The sequence below is a fragment of the Pteropus alecto genome, unplaced genomic scaffold, assembly GCF_000325575.1.
Source record: "Pteropus alecto unplaced genomic scaffold, ASM32557v1 scaffold226, whole genome shotgun sequence".
NCBI lineage: Eukaryota > Metazoa > Chordata > Mammalia > Chiroptera > Pteropodidae > Pteropus > Pteropus alecto.
In genome coordinates this window covers 4473818-4492546 of record NW_006440132.1, presented here as the reverse complement: position 1 = coordinate 4492546, position 18729 = coordinate 4473818, and the positions used below count along the sequence as shown (strand labels likewise).

Below are 18729 nucleotides of genomic sequence, written 5' to 3'. Positions count from 1 at the left end.
AACTAAAGACAGACAAATGACTTATAGGTTGGTTAAGCCCCTGCTTTATTATTCCGAGTAATTATATAGAATTTAAGGTTTTGGAGCATTGATTCATTCAATATTATATTGAGTGCCTACTGTGAGCCAGGCACTGTGCCAGGTGTTCAGAAAAGAATAATTTAGTAATATATGTATCTAATTTCCCATAAATTATTTCATAGTCTTTTCTATCTGAAGTTTTCGAAATCTCGTGTTCCATTGCCTTGGACTTCCTCAAAGGCCAGGCATAGGAGTGTCTTAATGATTGTGCGGGTCGATACTGATGTACACTCCAGCCGGAGACAGTCCACAGAGGGGCACTCCATTATTCCAATCAGCAGGATAAACGGCTTAAGTCTTACAGTGTTCCGGTGGGCAAGGCCAGTAATGCTTAAGTAGTTATACTTTTAATGCAGTACCAATTAATGGCCTCTTAAAGGCGAAGTGTTACCCAGCTCTGTAGGAGGCAATGGAAGGCAGAGCCTAGTGTGAAAGTCAGTGCTCTACCCTGCACCTGACTAGGCTGCTGATTTGCACGCAGGACGTGCAGCGTTTCGAGATCTCCAAACAAATTACGGATATGCAACAGGAGATGCCTGCATGAGTTTTACAAGTATGGCAATGGTGAGGTAGGAGGCTGCTTAGCAAAATACACACTTAGACCACATTTACGGCTTTCTCTTGTCAATATAATTAATATTCATCGTACCCTGGCTAACTCAAGCTGGCGAGGCAGCTCTGGGACTGACAGTGTGCTCTACTGGGGAAGTCAGTGGACTTGGTGTGAGTCTGAATCACAGCTCTCCCTCTTAACTAGCTATGTGGCCTCAGGTGACCAGACCTCTGTGCCAATTTCCCTATCTATAAAATAAGGAGGTTGGATTAGATCATCACTAAAATTCCCTTCTGGCTCTATGATTTTAATTAATTTTTTAATCATCTAGAATTGTGGTTGAGTTTCCTCTCAATGTTTCTGTATAATTCTTGCTATAATTTTGTGTTTACATAAGAGTAGTAGAAAAAACCCACACTTGGTAATCAACCCCACCTTGGTCCAATCGCTTACTCTACCCCAACCAGTTCGACCTTGGGTCACTTATTAGCTATCGTCACTCTGTCGAGCTACAGTTTTCTCACATGGTAAAATGAAATGATTGTTTTAAAGGGCTGTTGTGAGAATTAAAAGATAATGGGGGCAGTGTATGTGGAAGTATCTAATTCAGAAAGCGAAGTGCTCAGAAAAATGTGACTTCCACTGTAGGGGGCAAAGGCTTCTTTCCCCTCATGGTGAACTGATGCACATTTTTCAAGTTAACACTGGGGGAGATTTCAGACCTATAATGGTAATGCAACAACACTGCTCAGTTTCTTAATTTAAAAGCCTATTGGAGGAAGAGTGGGATTGCTAGAGGGGCAGAAGAAAAAGTCACAATGATGTTTCCTATTAGGAAGACTGCACATCAAACCTAAAGGCTCATTATTTAGTAACTGAACTCCCGATGGAAAACATGAAGAGTTTGCATGAGTGTATGTATATGTCAAACACATGTCTTTCCTCTACAGATAATACCAGGAATTTCTTTGGGTGATTTACTCAGTTTACCTGGTTATAACTATAATGTCATTGCATATCTTCATGGAATATTAAGATCTGAGATGCTATTCATTATTTCACTCAAGCATGTATAAGACACCCACTGTTTATTATTATTAGCAGTAATTGTATGAATAATGAATGCAAAGATGAATCAATCATGAATCTTGTAGTCAGGTAGCTTATGGTCTGGCTGGAGAGAGAAAGTGTATAAAAAATAATACAAATATATTGAAGAATAAGATAAATGGTGCAAGATAGAAATGGAGTGCCAAGTGTTTGAGAAAAGACTACTTCTAGTTGAGGCTGGTTGCCGAAGGGCCTTGCAAGTAGAGGGAGCATCATAAAAGTACATCATTACAGGGAAGGGTGAGAAGCTGGTACCAGCAGGAAGTTCAAATTACACACAGTGAGGGGACGCTACAGAAAGTCAAAGGTCTAAAGTGATCCATGCATCCATGACCCTTTAAGTAATAATGCAAATGTTTCTCTTTCTCCTGCCCTAAACCATATCACTTATCTCCTATTGGTAACCGTGGCTCAATGCGGTTTTATTTTTATGGAGGTCATAGGGTATGGATCAGAGTCTCCTTGGAGACAGGAGAGAAACTGAGGTGGAGGAAGAAGGTATAGTTTGAAAATACACCCCTCCCATATTCTAATATATATTTTTACTGAAAATCCCTAATGACAGTGTCTCAGAAATAAATTTTCAGCCTTTTTAAAAATCCTGAAATATCAAATTGCTTCCCCTTAAAAGCCTAAGACAAATGAGTCTTATAATCTTAATATAGCTTTGTAATGGAGTCTTATTCCCTTTTTGATGTTTGATGCAGATGGCTTTCAAAACCTACCATTCCCCCTTCATCTTCTGCCCCATAACTCGACATGCTAATAAGAAAGCTTGAGTACTCCAGCTTTGGGGACAGAGGGAAGTTTAAACCGCATAAGCCCTAGCTCGTGCATGGAAACCCTTACCCAGCCCCACCTCCAAGCCACCATAAAACAAACAATCTGGTCTCCTTTTCCTGCTCTCGAGCCATTTCTGGACTCGCTTGGGAGCCCAGCTGATCTCCCCAGAAAGGCTCATCACTTGAGTTTTAAGCCTTTTCATACCCACTTGGTGCCTGTATAGCATCATCAGTCTCAACACCTGAACCAAGTCTTGGATGGGTCTCCTTCTTCTCTGAGATGACTACAGCAAGCGGCACAACAAGCAGAGTGTTTACGCAATGACCACCAACACTGGGGGTCTTTTTTCTCTTTGGTTCACTAACTGGCTCTGTTGCCGGGTAGCCTGTTTTTTGAGTCGCTGCCCACTGGCAAGCTTGTGCTTTGAGCTGTGTTGGCTTGTGCTGTATTTGCTGAGCCCTACCAAGTCTGTTACAGATTTCAGTGAACTAAGTTGGAAGTTTTGATAACTGGTATTTAAGAACAGGAATACAGGAGCCCTGAGTTATGTGTCTTGGTCCAGACCTATATACGTGTCTCAGATTTGTGTGTCTAGATTCCACTAGGTTCAGGGGAACGACTCACCTTGTGACCATTGGTTGTTTGTCTCAATCAGACTTCGCTTCCATTCTAGAGAGTGCTTGGGAAATACTGGTACTTTGTGTAAAATGTGAGTACATCGGTGGCCACTCGTGTGCAGGAAAAATGGTCGCCACCTGGAATGCTGTGGTTCACACTGTAAAAGCAGGTGACCCACTAGGATTCTGCAAAATGCCTTTACTGCTGCTATGTCACTGCTGGCCAAAAATATATCTTGACCTTCCGGGTTATTGGGGGAAGCATTCAAGGCTTCCCCATGGCATATCTAAGGGATTAAATCCATGATCCTTAAAACCTATAAAGGAACCGTTGCCATGAGGGAGACCCTAACCCTAATGATATGGATTTACTCTCTGGAAGAAGTAACTTATAAATATGAGAAGGGTAGAGAGGACTTCATCCTGCCCAATAAACCATATACAGCGACCACCAAAAGAAAAAAAAAAAATGAATACAGGAGGAGGAATCAAAAAGCTGAAGCAGAGGTCTACAATTTGACCCTATTAGAAATCTAAAACTTACTAAAGAATTTATACAAAAACAAAAAAGATAAAAGGTTGCTAATGGCTTTTTGCACCTTTACAACCTGGGTTCTGAATTAACTTTTAACATCTGCTGAAATGCACCAATTATCAAACTTTTCATGGCTTTCATCAATACTAAGGCTCAAATTAGAGTTACGCATAGGGATTCCCTTAAATTTACACAAGGTGCCCCCTCTAATATGAGAGGAGTTACTGAAGACATTTCAGGACATGTAAGGAGGACTAATGGGTGTGCCTCAGCAGAATCATCAGAACTATTGCCTGGCCTAAATTCCCCATAGCCATAGCACCCATTATCCTAAAATACCCCATACTGGGCATGCATGCTCTGACCCAATGAGTAATAAGTTAACATTGAATTAAGTTTCTATCACTTACAATTGGTTTGCCAAAATGAGACCACATGGACCTTCCCTGCCCATTACTTAAAGTAGTTAATATGGCCCAGTTTAAACAGGGCCTTCGAGATTTGAAACCCATATTATAGACCTATTTAGAAAAAAAGTGATTACCCCTTCTGCTTCATTATTTAATAACCCAGTTTAGCCTATGCTTAAACTTGGAAAGAATGAATGGCATCTTGTGATGGATTACTGTAACCTTAATGCTGAGGCTATACCTGTTAAGCGCCCATGCCATTACTGAAATGACTAATTCTATCTAATGAACAACTGGTAAATACTTGGCAGCCATAAATTTGGCTAATATGTTACGTTCATTCTCAATTCAACAGCCTCTTGGCCACAGTTTGCCCCATCTTCAAAGGGACAAAATACTGTTTTATGGGGCTACCAATAGAGACCTACACAGCTATGCCTTCGCACATGAACTTTACAGACGAGATCTTAACTGTGTTCAGCTTTCTCCAGGAGCACAGTAATGACAACATACTTGTCACATCCCTTCCAAAGAGATTGATTTGACACACTCATTGAGGACACACCGATATTCACAAAAGCGGTCACCGAAAGGGATGGGCCATTGTCCCATACAGACTACAAGGTCCCGCCACCTGGTTAAATTCCTAAAAGTTAGTTAGCTGAGGACCATTCATTCCATCCTTGACTGTCAAAAATCAGCATCTTTAATGTTAAAATAAGCCCAACTTCTTTTAGGGTCTGGAGGCAACATATTCCTCATTTACAAATTCTACTTAAGCCCATTTATTGATGCTGTTACTCCTAAATCAGCCCACCTTGACCGTGATCCTGTATAACAAAAGGCTTTAAGATCTACCCAGATAACAATACAGCAGGCACTCCAATTAGTGCCTCTCGGAGACTCCTTCACTGTAGAGGCCTCAGCAATCTCCTTTCATGCCTCCTGGACTCTCTGGACCATGCATATATGATAGCCGTAACTTTCCCATGGACTCTGGTGCAGGAAGTTTCCTTCAGCTTCATGCTTTATGTCATTAGAGTTCAATTGCCAGGTTCATACTGGGCTGGTCATGAGCCTGTGACCCTCCACAGCCAGCTCGCCTTATACCTGAGATTATGGAAACAGCACCCTGAAAAATCGGCACAGCTACTGAGGCCTCATTGCTGCAGGAGACGGCCAAACCAGGGTCCTCTGGCATATCCCATCTGTAGGAAGAACTGTTCTCCCCATTGCTAGTCCTTTGCCAGATGCCATAGTGCTGGAGAAGGTCACCCCCTTTCCCAGACCTCTTGGCTATCTGGAGAGTCCTTTGGAATCAACCAAGCACACAGCGAGGGGAGATGACATCACTACCATCATATGGATGGAGTTTGCTGGAAAGCTGCGGCTTTTCAGTCCTTTACTAGGATGTTCCTAATAATGGGATAGGGCTCAAGAGTCAGCGCAACTGGGCGAACTCTGTGCAGTCCTCTTTGCACTGGGTGCTCTGCCCAACAGCCCCATCTAGAGACTCTCAGGCCGTTGCCCATGACCTTTTCATCTGGTGTGGTCAGAGATAGCAACCATTCCCAGCCCAAGGCTGCTGCTCTGGGTAAAGAAATCTGGCAATCTCTGGTTTCACAGACACCCAAAACATAAATCAAGGTCATATACGTCTCTGCACATAGTGAGTCCACAATAAAAGGCCTCAGGAAGATACTCCTTACCCCTTCAGAGTTTGGACGTTACTGATAGTGACCAGACCACTCATTTTTCTTCTCAAAATATACAACGTTGGGCTCTTGAAAAAGGCATTTAGGGGAATTTTCACCCCCTTTACCACCCTCAGACTGCAGGCCTCATAGAATGACACAGTGCTTTACTTAAACAAGTTCAAGTTCAGTCAAATGAGACATGGCACAGTTCAGTTATCGAACATTCAGGGCGAATTGGAATAAAGATTCTGACTCCATTTTTGACGTTTGATTGCTGACAGCTTTCAAGCCCCACTCCTCCCCGTCCTTCAGCCTCACAACTGGGCAAGCTGATAAGAAAGACTAGGTGCTGTCACCTTTGGTGCCAGAGAGAACAGTTCAAACCATGCAAGCCCCAGCCAGCACATGGGGACCCACCCCACCCGCACTCCGCCCATTACATAAAAAAGCCAAGCCAGTCTTCTTTCCCTGCTCTCTCAAGACATTTTTGGACTTGCTTGGGTGCCACCTCTGCTTCACTATGTGAGTGATAAATCTTTTTATATCCTCTTGGTTTATGTGTGGCATCACCAGGTTCATCATCTGAACATGTTAGGTGGGAGCCCCTCCCACAACTTTAGAGTGAATATTTAGAATTAAATAGTAACAAATACATAAATATTGAAAAACAACTTCATAAAACGATAAATAAACATTACAGAAGTTCACTTTCTGAGCAATCTCGTGAATAAGACCACATATTTTTGTGAAATGGCATTTAATATTTAAACTTAATAAGCCTCTCAATCTCTCAGACCCCAGGATCTGAAACATGTTTGACAGATTTAACGATTCCGTAACAGTGTTAGAAACAAAGTTAAATTAACGATTGCATGTCTCAAAGGGTGGAGGGGGCAGGCATACATATAACCTCGCCTGAGCCAAGATTCAGGGGCTGGATCTAGGAGAATAAAACTTGCACCGATTGATATACTGGAAGAAATGCCACCTACAAAATGGGCACATATAACCTGGACTCTCCATAGGAGACTAACAGCTAAGTGAAAAGTACAAATGATAAAGCAAAGAACCTGAAAGTATGTGTTATTCTCTTCTGATTCTGGCCAACTATGCCTGTTTTTCTCTTCAATGAAATGGGGATATTAAGTCCAGCCTTCTTAATATGTACTAGGACTATTCTTCCACATCCCACATCATCTTACACAAGTATAAGTGGGCCAAAAATGAGCAGCAGGGCAGCCTCTGTGAATGAAATACAGCCTCTCTAAATAAAACTTCAGAAACAATACTGGGTGTGGCAGGAGAAAAGTAGCTTCCTAAGGAAACGAGTTGCGAAGGGGGAACTTTATTTTTATGTTGGAAGATATTATCTTCCCCTATGACTTCAGTTATCTAAGAAACTAGGTCCCAAACCTGCATTTTTCAGGTCTTACCTTTCTCTTGATGACTAGCATATATCCAGCAGCACACTTTAATATTGCGAATTGGTGTGATCATTGTGGGCAACTGTGTTAGATGGAGATATCCCTTAGAAGCTTTGCACTCAGCATATTTAAGACTGAGCTCAGCTCTCCAATACCAGCCGTTCCTCTTCTGTTCCACTTAAGGAACACCAGCATCGACTCAGGCACTTACTCTAGAAACCCTGGATCAGGCTCTAATCACTTCCCTTACCTCGGAGCTCCCACCTCCCACCTCCTACCTCCCACTATTCAATCGGAAAGTTTTCATCATACTAACAACTTAATATTTTCCACATCCATTTATTCTTTTCTTCATCCTCATGACTACTAAAATATAAACTGCGACAATTTTTCTCCTGAAATACTGCTACACTTTCTTAACTGATCTTCCCAACCCTAATCTAGCATCCCCGACACACTTCCTCCCATCCAAAGTCAAGCCCTATCGCACACCAGCCAGAGTGAACTTCTAAAAAGCTAATGCTAATAATAATAATACATAAAACCTTTAAATGGCCTAAAGTTGCTCCTAGTAAAAGTACACATTCCTTAACATGCCCTACACATGTAGCGGTATTGGGTTCGTCCCTATGTCTCTTTCTAGGTTTCTCTCACCGCTGCTTCCACCCCTTCCTACAATCTGCTCAATCCATTTTTTTTTTTTTTTTTAAATCTCAGGAGAGGACGTTTCGTACATGCTTTTCTTGCTGCCTGGAACACTTTCCCTCTCTCTATCCACCGATATCTCCTAAATGCTACCTCCTAGGTCTCCTGGTGTGCCCTTCCGGATCTACCACGTGGTTCGAGTTGGGGGGGCCGTGCCACACGGTGGGTTTCCTCCTCCTAGTATTCACACATTGCACTGTGATTTCCTCAACACCTCGCCTCAAGACCGGCGTGAGCTCTGTGAAGGCAGAGCAACGTTCACCTTACCGCTGCATCTGCAGCACCCAGCACCGTATCGGAAACACAGCACTAAAACTGTTGCTGGATAAAACCAGGCAGGAGGTCAGCTTAGCTCATATGTTGATACAGAGGAACGTTTTGGGTCACATTTAGCACCAGCTGGTTACGCCACCTCCTGCTCCTCCCACCAGCTGCCTGCCTGAACCACGGAGTGTAGCAGTGACACAAAATGGGATGTGCTTGAAAGGTGGGAGGAATGGTGCCATCGGATATCGTTTTAGAGAATCTTCTCAACTACAATAATGAAAAGATGTTTTCCCTCCTGGAAACTCATTCAAAACTTCATCTTGGTGCAAAGTCTTTGCTGGAAGACAAGGCTCTAAAAGATAGCTTTGATTGTGTGGTATGTAAACTCCATCTCAAGCTGTTACAAACGAAAAGGAGATATCTCTGGAAACATGGTCTCTTGAAGTGCCTCTCGACACACTTTCTCGGATGGGGGAGGATAAGAGAGGAAGCTAGTTCGAGTCCTAATTCTGTCACTAATTATAATTCCCTTTGAGTTGACTGCTTATTTTCCCTGGGACTCTATTTCACCATCTATATTAATCGATTTATTAAATTAAGGATCTTTCCAGTTATAAGTTTCAACGATTCTGGTGCCCCAGATCTCAGGGACTTCTTGGACCACGATCTCTAAAAGGAACCTTCCATCTCCCTGGACACCTGTGGAACGGGAGAGAACAGAAGTACAGACCCCACAGACCCTAGGGCTGGCATGTTGGCTGAAGACAATGAAAGCCAGCTCCAGCCCAAAGGATGGATGGTCAAGTCATTCTCTAAGGCCCGGTTCTAAGCCTGCACCCTGACCCACAGCCAAGATGTTGCTAGGAAACAAGGATCTGGAGCCAGCTGGCCAATATCATACAGGCTGGAATCATACAGTTCTGTCTGCCTCTTTCCTCACTCTTCCTGACCAAGGACTTCTAATCATTTCAGGAGAAAGAGAGACGCTCTCAGAGAGAACACTCTTTGGAGTACCCACTGTGGTTAAGTAATAGCAAGATGTAGATGGTGAGAGGCTTGGAGAAAGAAAAGATAGAAGAAAGAGAAGGCAAGAGAGAATACCTTTGGCCTGCTATGCCTTTGGATTATATATCCTACCCCGCCCTGAGTCTCAGTTTCCTAGGCTTAAAGATACCAGCTTTAAAAGACTGTCGTGAGGGTCAAATGAGATCACATGAGGTGCCCAGTGCACCTCCTGGCATATAGTGGTTCTCAGTATATAGCATATTGTTACTGGGAGACAGTAGGGCATGTGGACTTCAGAGTCAGACAGTCCTGGGACATGACCTTGAGCAGATGAGTTTTCTCATTGGGAAGACAAGGATAATAATCTAGACCTCACGGGGTTGTTATTAAGACAAGCGGGGTCATGTAATTTATTGGCCCATAGTAGGAATTCAGTAAAAGTCACTCATTGTTGCCCACTCCTCTTGTAGCCGTCTCTCAACACACAAACACCCCTACACTTTCTTCTTGACCACCATAAGCTTGGTATTCGACTGTGTCAACATGCTCCCCTATGCCCCACTGCTGGACTCCAGGTTGTGCTTTCTATTAACTCTGTTTTCTACTCCCACCCCCAGGGTCAGACAGGACTCAAATTCACAAACTGGCAGATTAGCCAGGGAGAAATGGCCATAGCTCTAGGAGCTGTGAAAGGAAGCAGGTTTCTATCTTAGCCAGCAGTACTCAGGCTTGGCAAGAGCTACATCGTTATACTTTTTGTTTTAGACAACTAATAGTAATAGTAATCTTCGCTGACTTAAGTGTGTTTCATAATAATAACTGATAAGAAGAATAGGTAGCATTTCCTGAGCATTGCTTATATGCCAAGTGCAGTGATAATCACTTTACAAACATGGTTTCATTTAATTCTCATAACAAGACTGTGAGGCAAGCATGATTACACCCATTTAAAGATAAACAAACTGAGGCTCAGAAAACCCTAAGTCACACATCTGGTAAATGGGACTCACACACAGCTTGATTTGTATGTTGTTATATGTTGAAACATATACCACTGGTAAGGAGCAGGCAATAAAGACTGATTTGTGTTGAGTTCCTACAACGGATGGGCCAATTTATTAATCACATGATCTTGTATCATCTTCTGAAGAACCCTGAAAGGTCCAGATGTTTTTCGAATGATTCCCCTGCTACCTCCCAAAGCGACCCCTTGTTTTCACTTAATTTCAGGCATCTGGAGATCCAGCCTCTCCTATTCATGAGAGTTCCCAGCTGTGGACAGAGGCAGTAGCAGATTCTCTAATTACTTAGGAGACGGAGGCACAAAGGCATGCAAAGCTCTGACACAGAAGCCAACGGCAGCCCTCAGGAACACCTGGGGGGATTTGGGCATGATTCCTCCCAGCCGGTCTGAGAGAAGGCACATCCACCAGCCTTTCCCACACATCCAGCTTTGCATCTTGTCCCCTGGAAGTCCTCTCCAGCCCTCCGGTTGGCAAATGCCTCCTTCTCCGGGGCTCTGCTTAGACATTTCTCCTCTAGGGAAAGGCCCAGCCCACCCTAAGTGGTTAGGGGCCCATCTCCCAGCCATGGCTCCTCTACTCGAGACCCTCTATATACATACGCACACCAAGTGGTTTGCTCTGTGACAGCATTTATCAAAAGGCTCATCATTGTCTGTTTACCTGCTTTTGAAAACCTTTCCCATTTGACTGTGAGTTCCTTGAGAGCAAGGAGTGTGTCTCAATCACCTCGGCATCCTTAGCACCTTATACAGGTCCTGGCGTATACTGGGGGCTCAAAGCACTCTTGTGGAATAATAGAGGGGTGAAAAGGGACAAAGGAAGCCATGAAGGGCGGAGGGAGAGGGAAAGCACCCTTGTGGTGTGGCAGGTGGGTAAGGCTGCTCTTGGGTCGGTAGGTTTAGCCTGGTGGTAATGAGCTGGGGAAGGCAGCAGCTCCCATCTGTGCACCTGTGTTCCCTGTCAACCATTTCGTTCTGACTAGGGGCTGAAGGCAGAGGCAGAACGAAAGCCCCATATTCATCTCTAGGGAAAGTCCACATTGTTTAGTGCAAGACTGATGAGTGCGAAGGGTCCTTTCTAACAGCCCTGCCCCCTCAGGCCCTGCATTGCGTGGTTTAGCTCCAGTCTAAAGGGAACCAGGGTAACTAGTTTACAACAGTGTCCATCTCTTCTCCTAAGTAAAAAGACAATGGGGACAGTCTTCAGTGCGTCAGTAATGATGTGCCCTTGAACAGTGTAGGAATTGGGGGCACTGACCTACCACACAGCTGAAAATCCATGTATAACTCTGACTCCCTCAAAACTTATTCGTAGCCTGCTGCTGACCAGAAAGAAGCCTTACCAACAACATAACAGTCACCTGAAATCTATTTTGTATATTATATGTATTGTATACTATACTCTTTAGACAAAGTAAGCTAGGGAAAAGAAAATGTTATTAAGAAAACCTTAAGGTAGAAAAAAATACATTTACAGTATTGGAAAAAAAACATACGCATAAATGGGCTTGCACAGTTTAAACTTGTATTGTTCAAGGGTCAACTGTTTTTGTGTATGTGCTGGTATGTGTGTACGTACCCAGAAATATAAAAACAGGCAAACTGACAACAACCGGCTCTGCCATCTATGAGCATGTGTGAGGCTCTGGCAACCAGGAGTCTGAATTTATTATAAGTTTTGAGGAGGGGGAAGGCCAAATAAAGCTCCTAGCTGGTTATTAAATTCCCTCCTTTGCAAATGTAGGTTCTAATTGATTACATAAACTGACCTCAAACTTCCTATCTGTAGAACAGGAATAACTAGCCTAGATGGCAATGGAAAACATCTTACACATGAGTCACTATTTACTCTGACACCCATGGCAGATGTCAAATGACCACTGCCTTCTGTTCCACTAAGCCTGGTCCTGACCCAGAATCTCTTTCAAGGTAGTAGTTCAGGCAGTCACTACCATCTGATCATGACTAGCACATAAAGAGACACTCAGCCCTGGCTAGATGACTGCTAAGGCCTCCTTCAGCTCTGATGTTTCAGGGTTTGGCTTTACCTTGTAATGCTGCCCCAAAGTGAGGGTAGAGAGGCAAGTTGTGCAGAGGGGTATCCATGAGTAAAGAGAGTATTTCTGCCCCTGCCCAGCCGAGGGAACTAAACTCTGAGTCTTTCGGAGTTTTAAAATAAATAGATAAACTCTGGATAAAAGAAATAGAACAGACATGCAAATGGTTTCCCTGGGTCTGATGCCAACTTCTAAAGAGTTCTCTGAGTCTGCCATGGTATACAGCTGGACGAATGTGGTCTTCGTGATTAAAGCAGCTTGGGTTCAAATTCCTGCTCTGCCAAGTTCCCCGGAGTGAACTGCCACAACTTGTCTCACCCTTCTGAGCCTCAGTTTCCTCAAACGTGAAATGCAGGTAACAACGCCTTCCTTACAGGCTTATTGTGAGGAGTGAATTGGATGAAATAATGTACATGAGAGTGCTCTGAGAGCTGCACTGCGCTGAGCACATGCAAAGGATTATTATTCTTGGTATGCACCACTAGGAAAAAGACTGGGGTGTTCCGTTCCAGATGGACTCCATCTAAACCGGAGAACAAATGCTTTTTTTGGTAATTTCATCTGGTAGAAACGGCAGTCTCATGGGCCTATTTGTGTTTAATGAACCACATCCTGTATCATCTTTTTGCATAGTTTTGAAGAGAAATAAGTTGGCTCTCTCATCTGGTGTGCTGCCGGCTAGAGAACGTCCAGCCCATGTTTCAACCTCCTCCGGTCTCCCTGCTCTCTCCAGAAATAAACACTACCCCAGAGTTAGACTGATCCTACAAGCAGCTGCACAGAAGCCAAGGTGGAGGGGAGGGGGGAGCAGTATTCACCACCTCCCACCACTACGCTGGGATCCTGGCATAGACGAATGCCACCAAGGCTGAGGTTTTTGACCCATGTTATAGTTAAGGAGTGTGAGGTTCCATGTCACTCAAAGGCAGAGAGCATGGGGGCAGGTGGGGCTAAAGAGACTGGCTGGGGACACATCAGATCTGAGAGTGCCATGGAGAGGAGTTTGGGAATAAGCCTCAGGGCAATGACAAGGCACCCAGGAGTTTTCATCCAAGGAGTGGCATGAAGGGATACCTGCTTAGAAACATCCCATGATGGTTGATTTTATGTGTAAATTTGACCGGGTCACAGGATATCCAGATAGTTGGTCAAACACTATTCTGAATGTGTTTGTGAGGGTGTCACTGAGGATGTTTTGGACAAGATACTTAGTAGACTAAATAAAGCAGATTGTCCTCCTTAATGTGCATGGGCCTCATTCAATCATTTGAAGGCCTGAATAGAACAAAAAGACTGACTTCCTGGCAGTAAGAAGGAACTCCTTCTGCCTGACTGTATAAGCCGGGACATTGGTCTCTTCTTGACTTTGGACTTGAACTGAAACACTGGTTCTTCTTGGGTCTTGAGCCTGCCCGCTTTGGAACTGGAACTTACACTATAGGCTCTCCATTTTGCTGAGCAGATTTTGGCTTGGAACTTCTCAGCCTCCATAGTGATATGAGCCAATTCCTCATAATAAATCTCTCCCTATCAACTAATCAATCAATCTGTGTGTGTGTGTGTGTGTGTGTACGTGTGTGTGGGGGGGGTGTAATATATGTATGCAGGATATATATGGCATATCATATACTATATTGCCAAATATATCCTATATATACTATAGGAATATAATATAATCAAGTATATGATATATGAATATGCCATATATCCATATATATCCATATACATCATATATATTATTATATATAATAAAAATATTTTTATCTATCTATCTATCTATCTATCTATCTATCTATCTACCTACCTATCTATGTATCCTGTTGGTTCTGTCTCTCTGGAGAACCCTGACTGATCCTTGTCCTTAGGGCTGTCATGTGGTTTGGGTTGATGGGAGACAAGCAGGTATGCAGGGAGATCAGGCAGCAGGCCAACACTGGAATCCAGGCAAGCCATGATGGTGGCTTGGGACAGGGTGGCAGCAATGAGGTGGGACAAAGTGGGCAAATTCTAGAGTTGCTTGAGAATTAAAACTGCTAAGACTTGGAGTGGTTTGGAAATGGGAAGAGTGAGGGGTAGGCAGATGATGAGAAGGACCCCTAGGTTTCTGGCTCTGACTCTGAGCAGATAATGGTGCTTTTCACAAGAGCACTGGAAAAGCACTAGGCTGTGTGGGGTGGAGTCTGGGCAGGCGGGGGATCCAGCATGACAGCAAACAGAGAAAAGCTTGGAGTGGAGGTATAAAGTGGGAGTCACCAGTATAGGAATGGTGATAGAGAGCATGGCGAGACACCCCTTAGAGAGAATGCAGTCCAGGAAGAAGGGCCTATAGGACAGGGCCTGGGAAAGCATACTGACTGGTTTGGCAGAGGAAGGTGAGCCAGCAAAGGAGACAGAGAAGAAACAGGCAGGAGGGGAGGGAAGCTCTGGCACCATAGAAGCAACACAGAAAGTGCCTCAAGCAGGAAGTAATCAACTCCATCTAATGTTAATCAAAGGTCAAGCCAGTAGGAACAGAAAACTGCCCGTGGATGGTTAAATCGCTGGGGAGATAAACCGGTACCCATGCAGGTCTCGGCTCTGAGATCAACTCTTCATTTCTGGCTGCCTGCTGCCTTTGAAGTGAGTTCCCTCAGGAAAAGGAAAGCCCAGGAGAGTTCTCCAGTTCCAGCAGCCCCTTGGCCACACCTGTCCTCACAGAAGGAGGTGACATTTCACTACACCTTATCCTCCTCCTCCTCCCAGCCCAACCCTTGGGGTGCCTTTCAAAGAGCCAAAACTCCTTTAAAGAGTAGTCTAGGATGTTTCAGCAGACATTCAAAAGTACATTGTAATTCAAATGAAAATGCAGAAATTCATTCCCTTGGACAGGCTTGGGAAATTATAACAGAGGTAAAACATCTTTTAAAGGTGGCAATGGGCTTTATCTGTGGGGACATCTCTACACTGTGGACTCTCTCAACCCAAACTCAAGAGCAGTACAACCTTCACATGGAGAATGTCCTTTCGCCAGGTCACTGAGTCAATAAATTTGGAATAGAAATATTAATTGGACACATTTCTCTTCTACATGTTATTTGTCTCTCCATTTCTCTTTGTGGATTCACTTTCCCTGCATTTATCTTTCTTTGTTTTTCTGTCTCCTCCTATCTCCCTCAGTTGATCACTTTCTCTGTCTGTCTCTGTCTCTGTTTCTCTCTCTCTCTCTCTAACACACACACACACACACACACACGCACACACACACACACACACACACTCACACTGAGTGGATTTGTCAACTATTGGTGGAACAAACAGGTTGGATCAAGGTAATAATTAGGTGCCCCGTTCAGTGCTAGATGGGTCCATCATTCATCTGTCTATTTACTCATTGGATCCTGTATTTTGCATACGAGGAAATTAATCTTAGTGAATCAGTTTGCCCAAGATCACATAGCTGATAAGCAGTAGAGCTAAGATTTGAACCAAGGTCCATCTGACTGCAAACTCTGCTTTATCTCCAAATGAAGAAGTCTTTATCTAAGGTACCCAGAGGAAGGTTAACTTCATACAGAGAATTTTAACCATGATATAAGACTCACGTATCAAGATCACAGCTAGGGAGAGCATGTAAATATCAAGTTGAAGAGTGAAAGGGAGCCCTGGTTTGGAGGAATATAACTTTTCACAATATAGGTATATCCAGAAGACAGATGCATGTAGTGAAAATATTAAGCTGGGGCAAGAGACTCAAAACTTCACATGGTACTTAAGGCATGCCTTGGGAGCAGAGGTGACAGTTAAAGAAACCTGACAGACTGAACAGCTTCCACGCTAATCTAGTTGCGATCTAAGGCCCCATTCTTCCTAGTTTCTCCCAGGTGCCATCTTACTGAGCTGTCCAGTGCTCCAGTCACCCCCTCCAGACTGGTAGAAGGATCAGGATACAACTTGGTGGCAGAAAACCCCACCACCCTACCTGGATCTTTCATATCCCCCTTGGCATGCCCAGTGTCCCTGTGGAATCAGTGTCAGATGCTGGCTCCATTATTCCAGCTTTCATGTTGCTCTGTTACAGAGAAAATAACACATAGGGTATGGACCACTACTCCTGCTTTCTGTATCTAGAGCAAACATTGCTAATTATCATAGCTTTCTTTCCCAATGACCCCAGTTACCTCCATACTGGTGGTATGGAGTGGTCTAGACAAGCCACCACCACCTGATCAGAATTGGCCCATGAAACGAAAGCTAGGAGCCATCATATGACAGTTACTGGGCTCCCTACTATGTGCTACCCCCCTTTTTTCTAGCTATCGGTGAATTAAAAAAAGTCTACAACAAAGATGATGAAATGTTGTAATGAACCATGTGGGGACAGCGCCCATGTCTCATCTATTGTGGTGCCCAGCATCTGGCAGAGAGAAAGTACTTAGGAAATATCAGTGAACTAAAGAATTAATGAATGGTAAATGTGACTTTGACCCCTTTTGGAACACACATTTAGAAGCACTTAGGGAAACAAGAGTAAAATAAACCTCTCATGAGAAATATTTTAATTAGGTGAATTTACCCTGACCCCCCCTTGGCTTTCCAGTGATTTCCAGTGGTTGCCCCAGATTATGACAGCATCCACAGCCCCATCCTTAGTCAATCTGGAAAGGCTGAGACATTGGCTTCTAGTGTCTGGAGACACTGGGTTTGGGGTGAAGGAAGCACAGAGAGAAAAGCTACCACATCAAGTTCACCCACCAAGTTTGTGGCCAACTTGAAGGTTCTTTGAGTCTTGCAGGGGAGCCCAGCTGCTCCTGCAGCATTCTGTCTGCCTTCCTCTCCATCTTACCTGCAATCGATTTCTAGCATCCTCTATACAAAAAAAAATTGGAGTAATAAAGTCCAGGGCCTAGAAGCCGCCATGGGTGGAGAGGCGGTGGGACTTAGCATTGGAGTGGCCCCAAACGCAGGATGCGAGGCAAATTAGTTCAGTGGCCACAGTGAGCGAAGGTTTTTATAAACATAATCTAATTGTATTACTTCGAAGTCCTGAAGCTTATTGCCCCGCTTAATGATGTGTCACATTATTTATAGGGTATCACTATGAGACTTCTATTGATTTAATGCACTTCCTTAAAGACCATCATTGTTGTAGCCATAAAACAGAGCTATTCCCAGACAACTCAATTACGTCCGCTGCGCCTATAAACCACCCCGTGCCCTGAGCAGGTGTACACAGGAGGCAGGGTGGGGTGAGACCATGACGTGGGGTGCAATCCCCCCAGGACAAAAGGGACCGGTTCTGGAGATGGCAAAGGCAGGCGACAGGGGCTTCATTCAGTTGGGGATGAGGGCAGCATGAGAAGTGCTAGGCGGGGAGTGTGGGGCGCCCGCTCTGTCTCAGCCCCACCAAGCGGGGTGGAGCCCTAAGACTATGAACAAACTTCTCCCTCCCTCTGGGCCTTCATTTTCCCCACTGTGAAACTGGAGTGCTGAGCCCAGTGACACCCGCAAGGTCCCCTCTGACTCACCATTCTGTGGTTTTATGAGTTACGGTTGAGCCACATGAAGAAGGTGCCAGTACAGTTTTAATACCACTCCTCACCCTTTCCATTAATCGAGAACCTTTCTTTTTAAATGAATTGACAATAATAGTACCAATGATAATAGGAAGCAATCTTGGCCCTGTTACTTGTTAGCTGTGTGTCTGTGGGCACTCGCCTTGGTGTATCTGGGACTCGTTCTCTCATCTGTGAAATGGGGATATGAACACATGGACCTATTAAAATACATAATGCATGTATGCAATATTTCTATCTTGCTCAGAATGCTTTACACACACGATTTCCCCTTAATGCGAGAAGTGACAGGAATAGCTGTCCAAGTACCCATTTCACAGGAACGGAAAACTGAGTTGGGAAGTGAGTGAATTTCCCAAGGCGAGAGTGGCAGAGACTGGTCTCCATCTGGTTTGGGAAATTTCAATCCTGATAATAGCTGGGAATCTGAGGGGAATAAAATCTGGTGATCCTCGCTGAGGATAAAAGCCTCCCCTTGGGAGAGCCTAGAAACTGTCCCCTCAGATATGAGGCAATCACTCCCAGAGGAGCTGGAGCTCTTCTTAGGTTCTTCCAAGAAGCCTGGAGAGAAGAAGGTGTCAAGGAGACACCACAGCCCTCCCCACCACCTTCCTCCTGTTAGGTTTTGCAAGAAAGGAGAGTGGGAACCGGAAGTAGAAGGCCAGAGTTATGGAGTCTGGAACACCACCTTGGGGCCTCGGAAAATGCCTGACTGAAAGAATCCAAGAAATCATCATCATACAGCCCCTCATTCTGTCCTCGGCTAAACTGAAGCCCAGGGAGGAGCAGGGACTTGCCTAAGGCCACATAGTATATAGGTGACAGAGCCAGGATTTATCTCTGAGGGAGCTCGGTTATCTGCCCAGCAGGCAGCCATACCCCAACACCCCACCTGGCCACTGGCTCCAA

At 44.3% G+C, this 18729-nt stretch overlaps 1 protein-coding gene across 1 annotated transcript in view; it reads right to left on the bottom strand.

Annotated features, from left to right (window-relative positions):
- The window catches only part of ASTN2 (astrotactin 2), a 787984-nt gene that overhangs the window by 202654 nt on the left and 566601 nt on the right, over positions 1-18729 (bottom strand). The window contains exon 17 of the mRNA XM_025050436.1: positions 18708-18729. This exon is cut by the window's right edge and continues 178 nt beyond it. Within this exon, the coding sequence (XP_024906204.1) occupies positions 18708-18729 (22 nt within the window). The remainder of the gene's footprint in view (positions 1-18707) is intronic.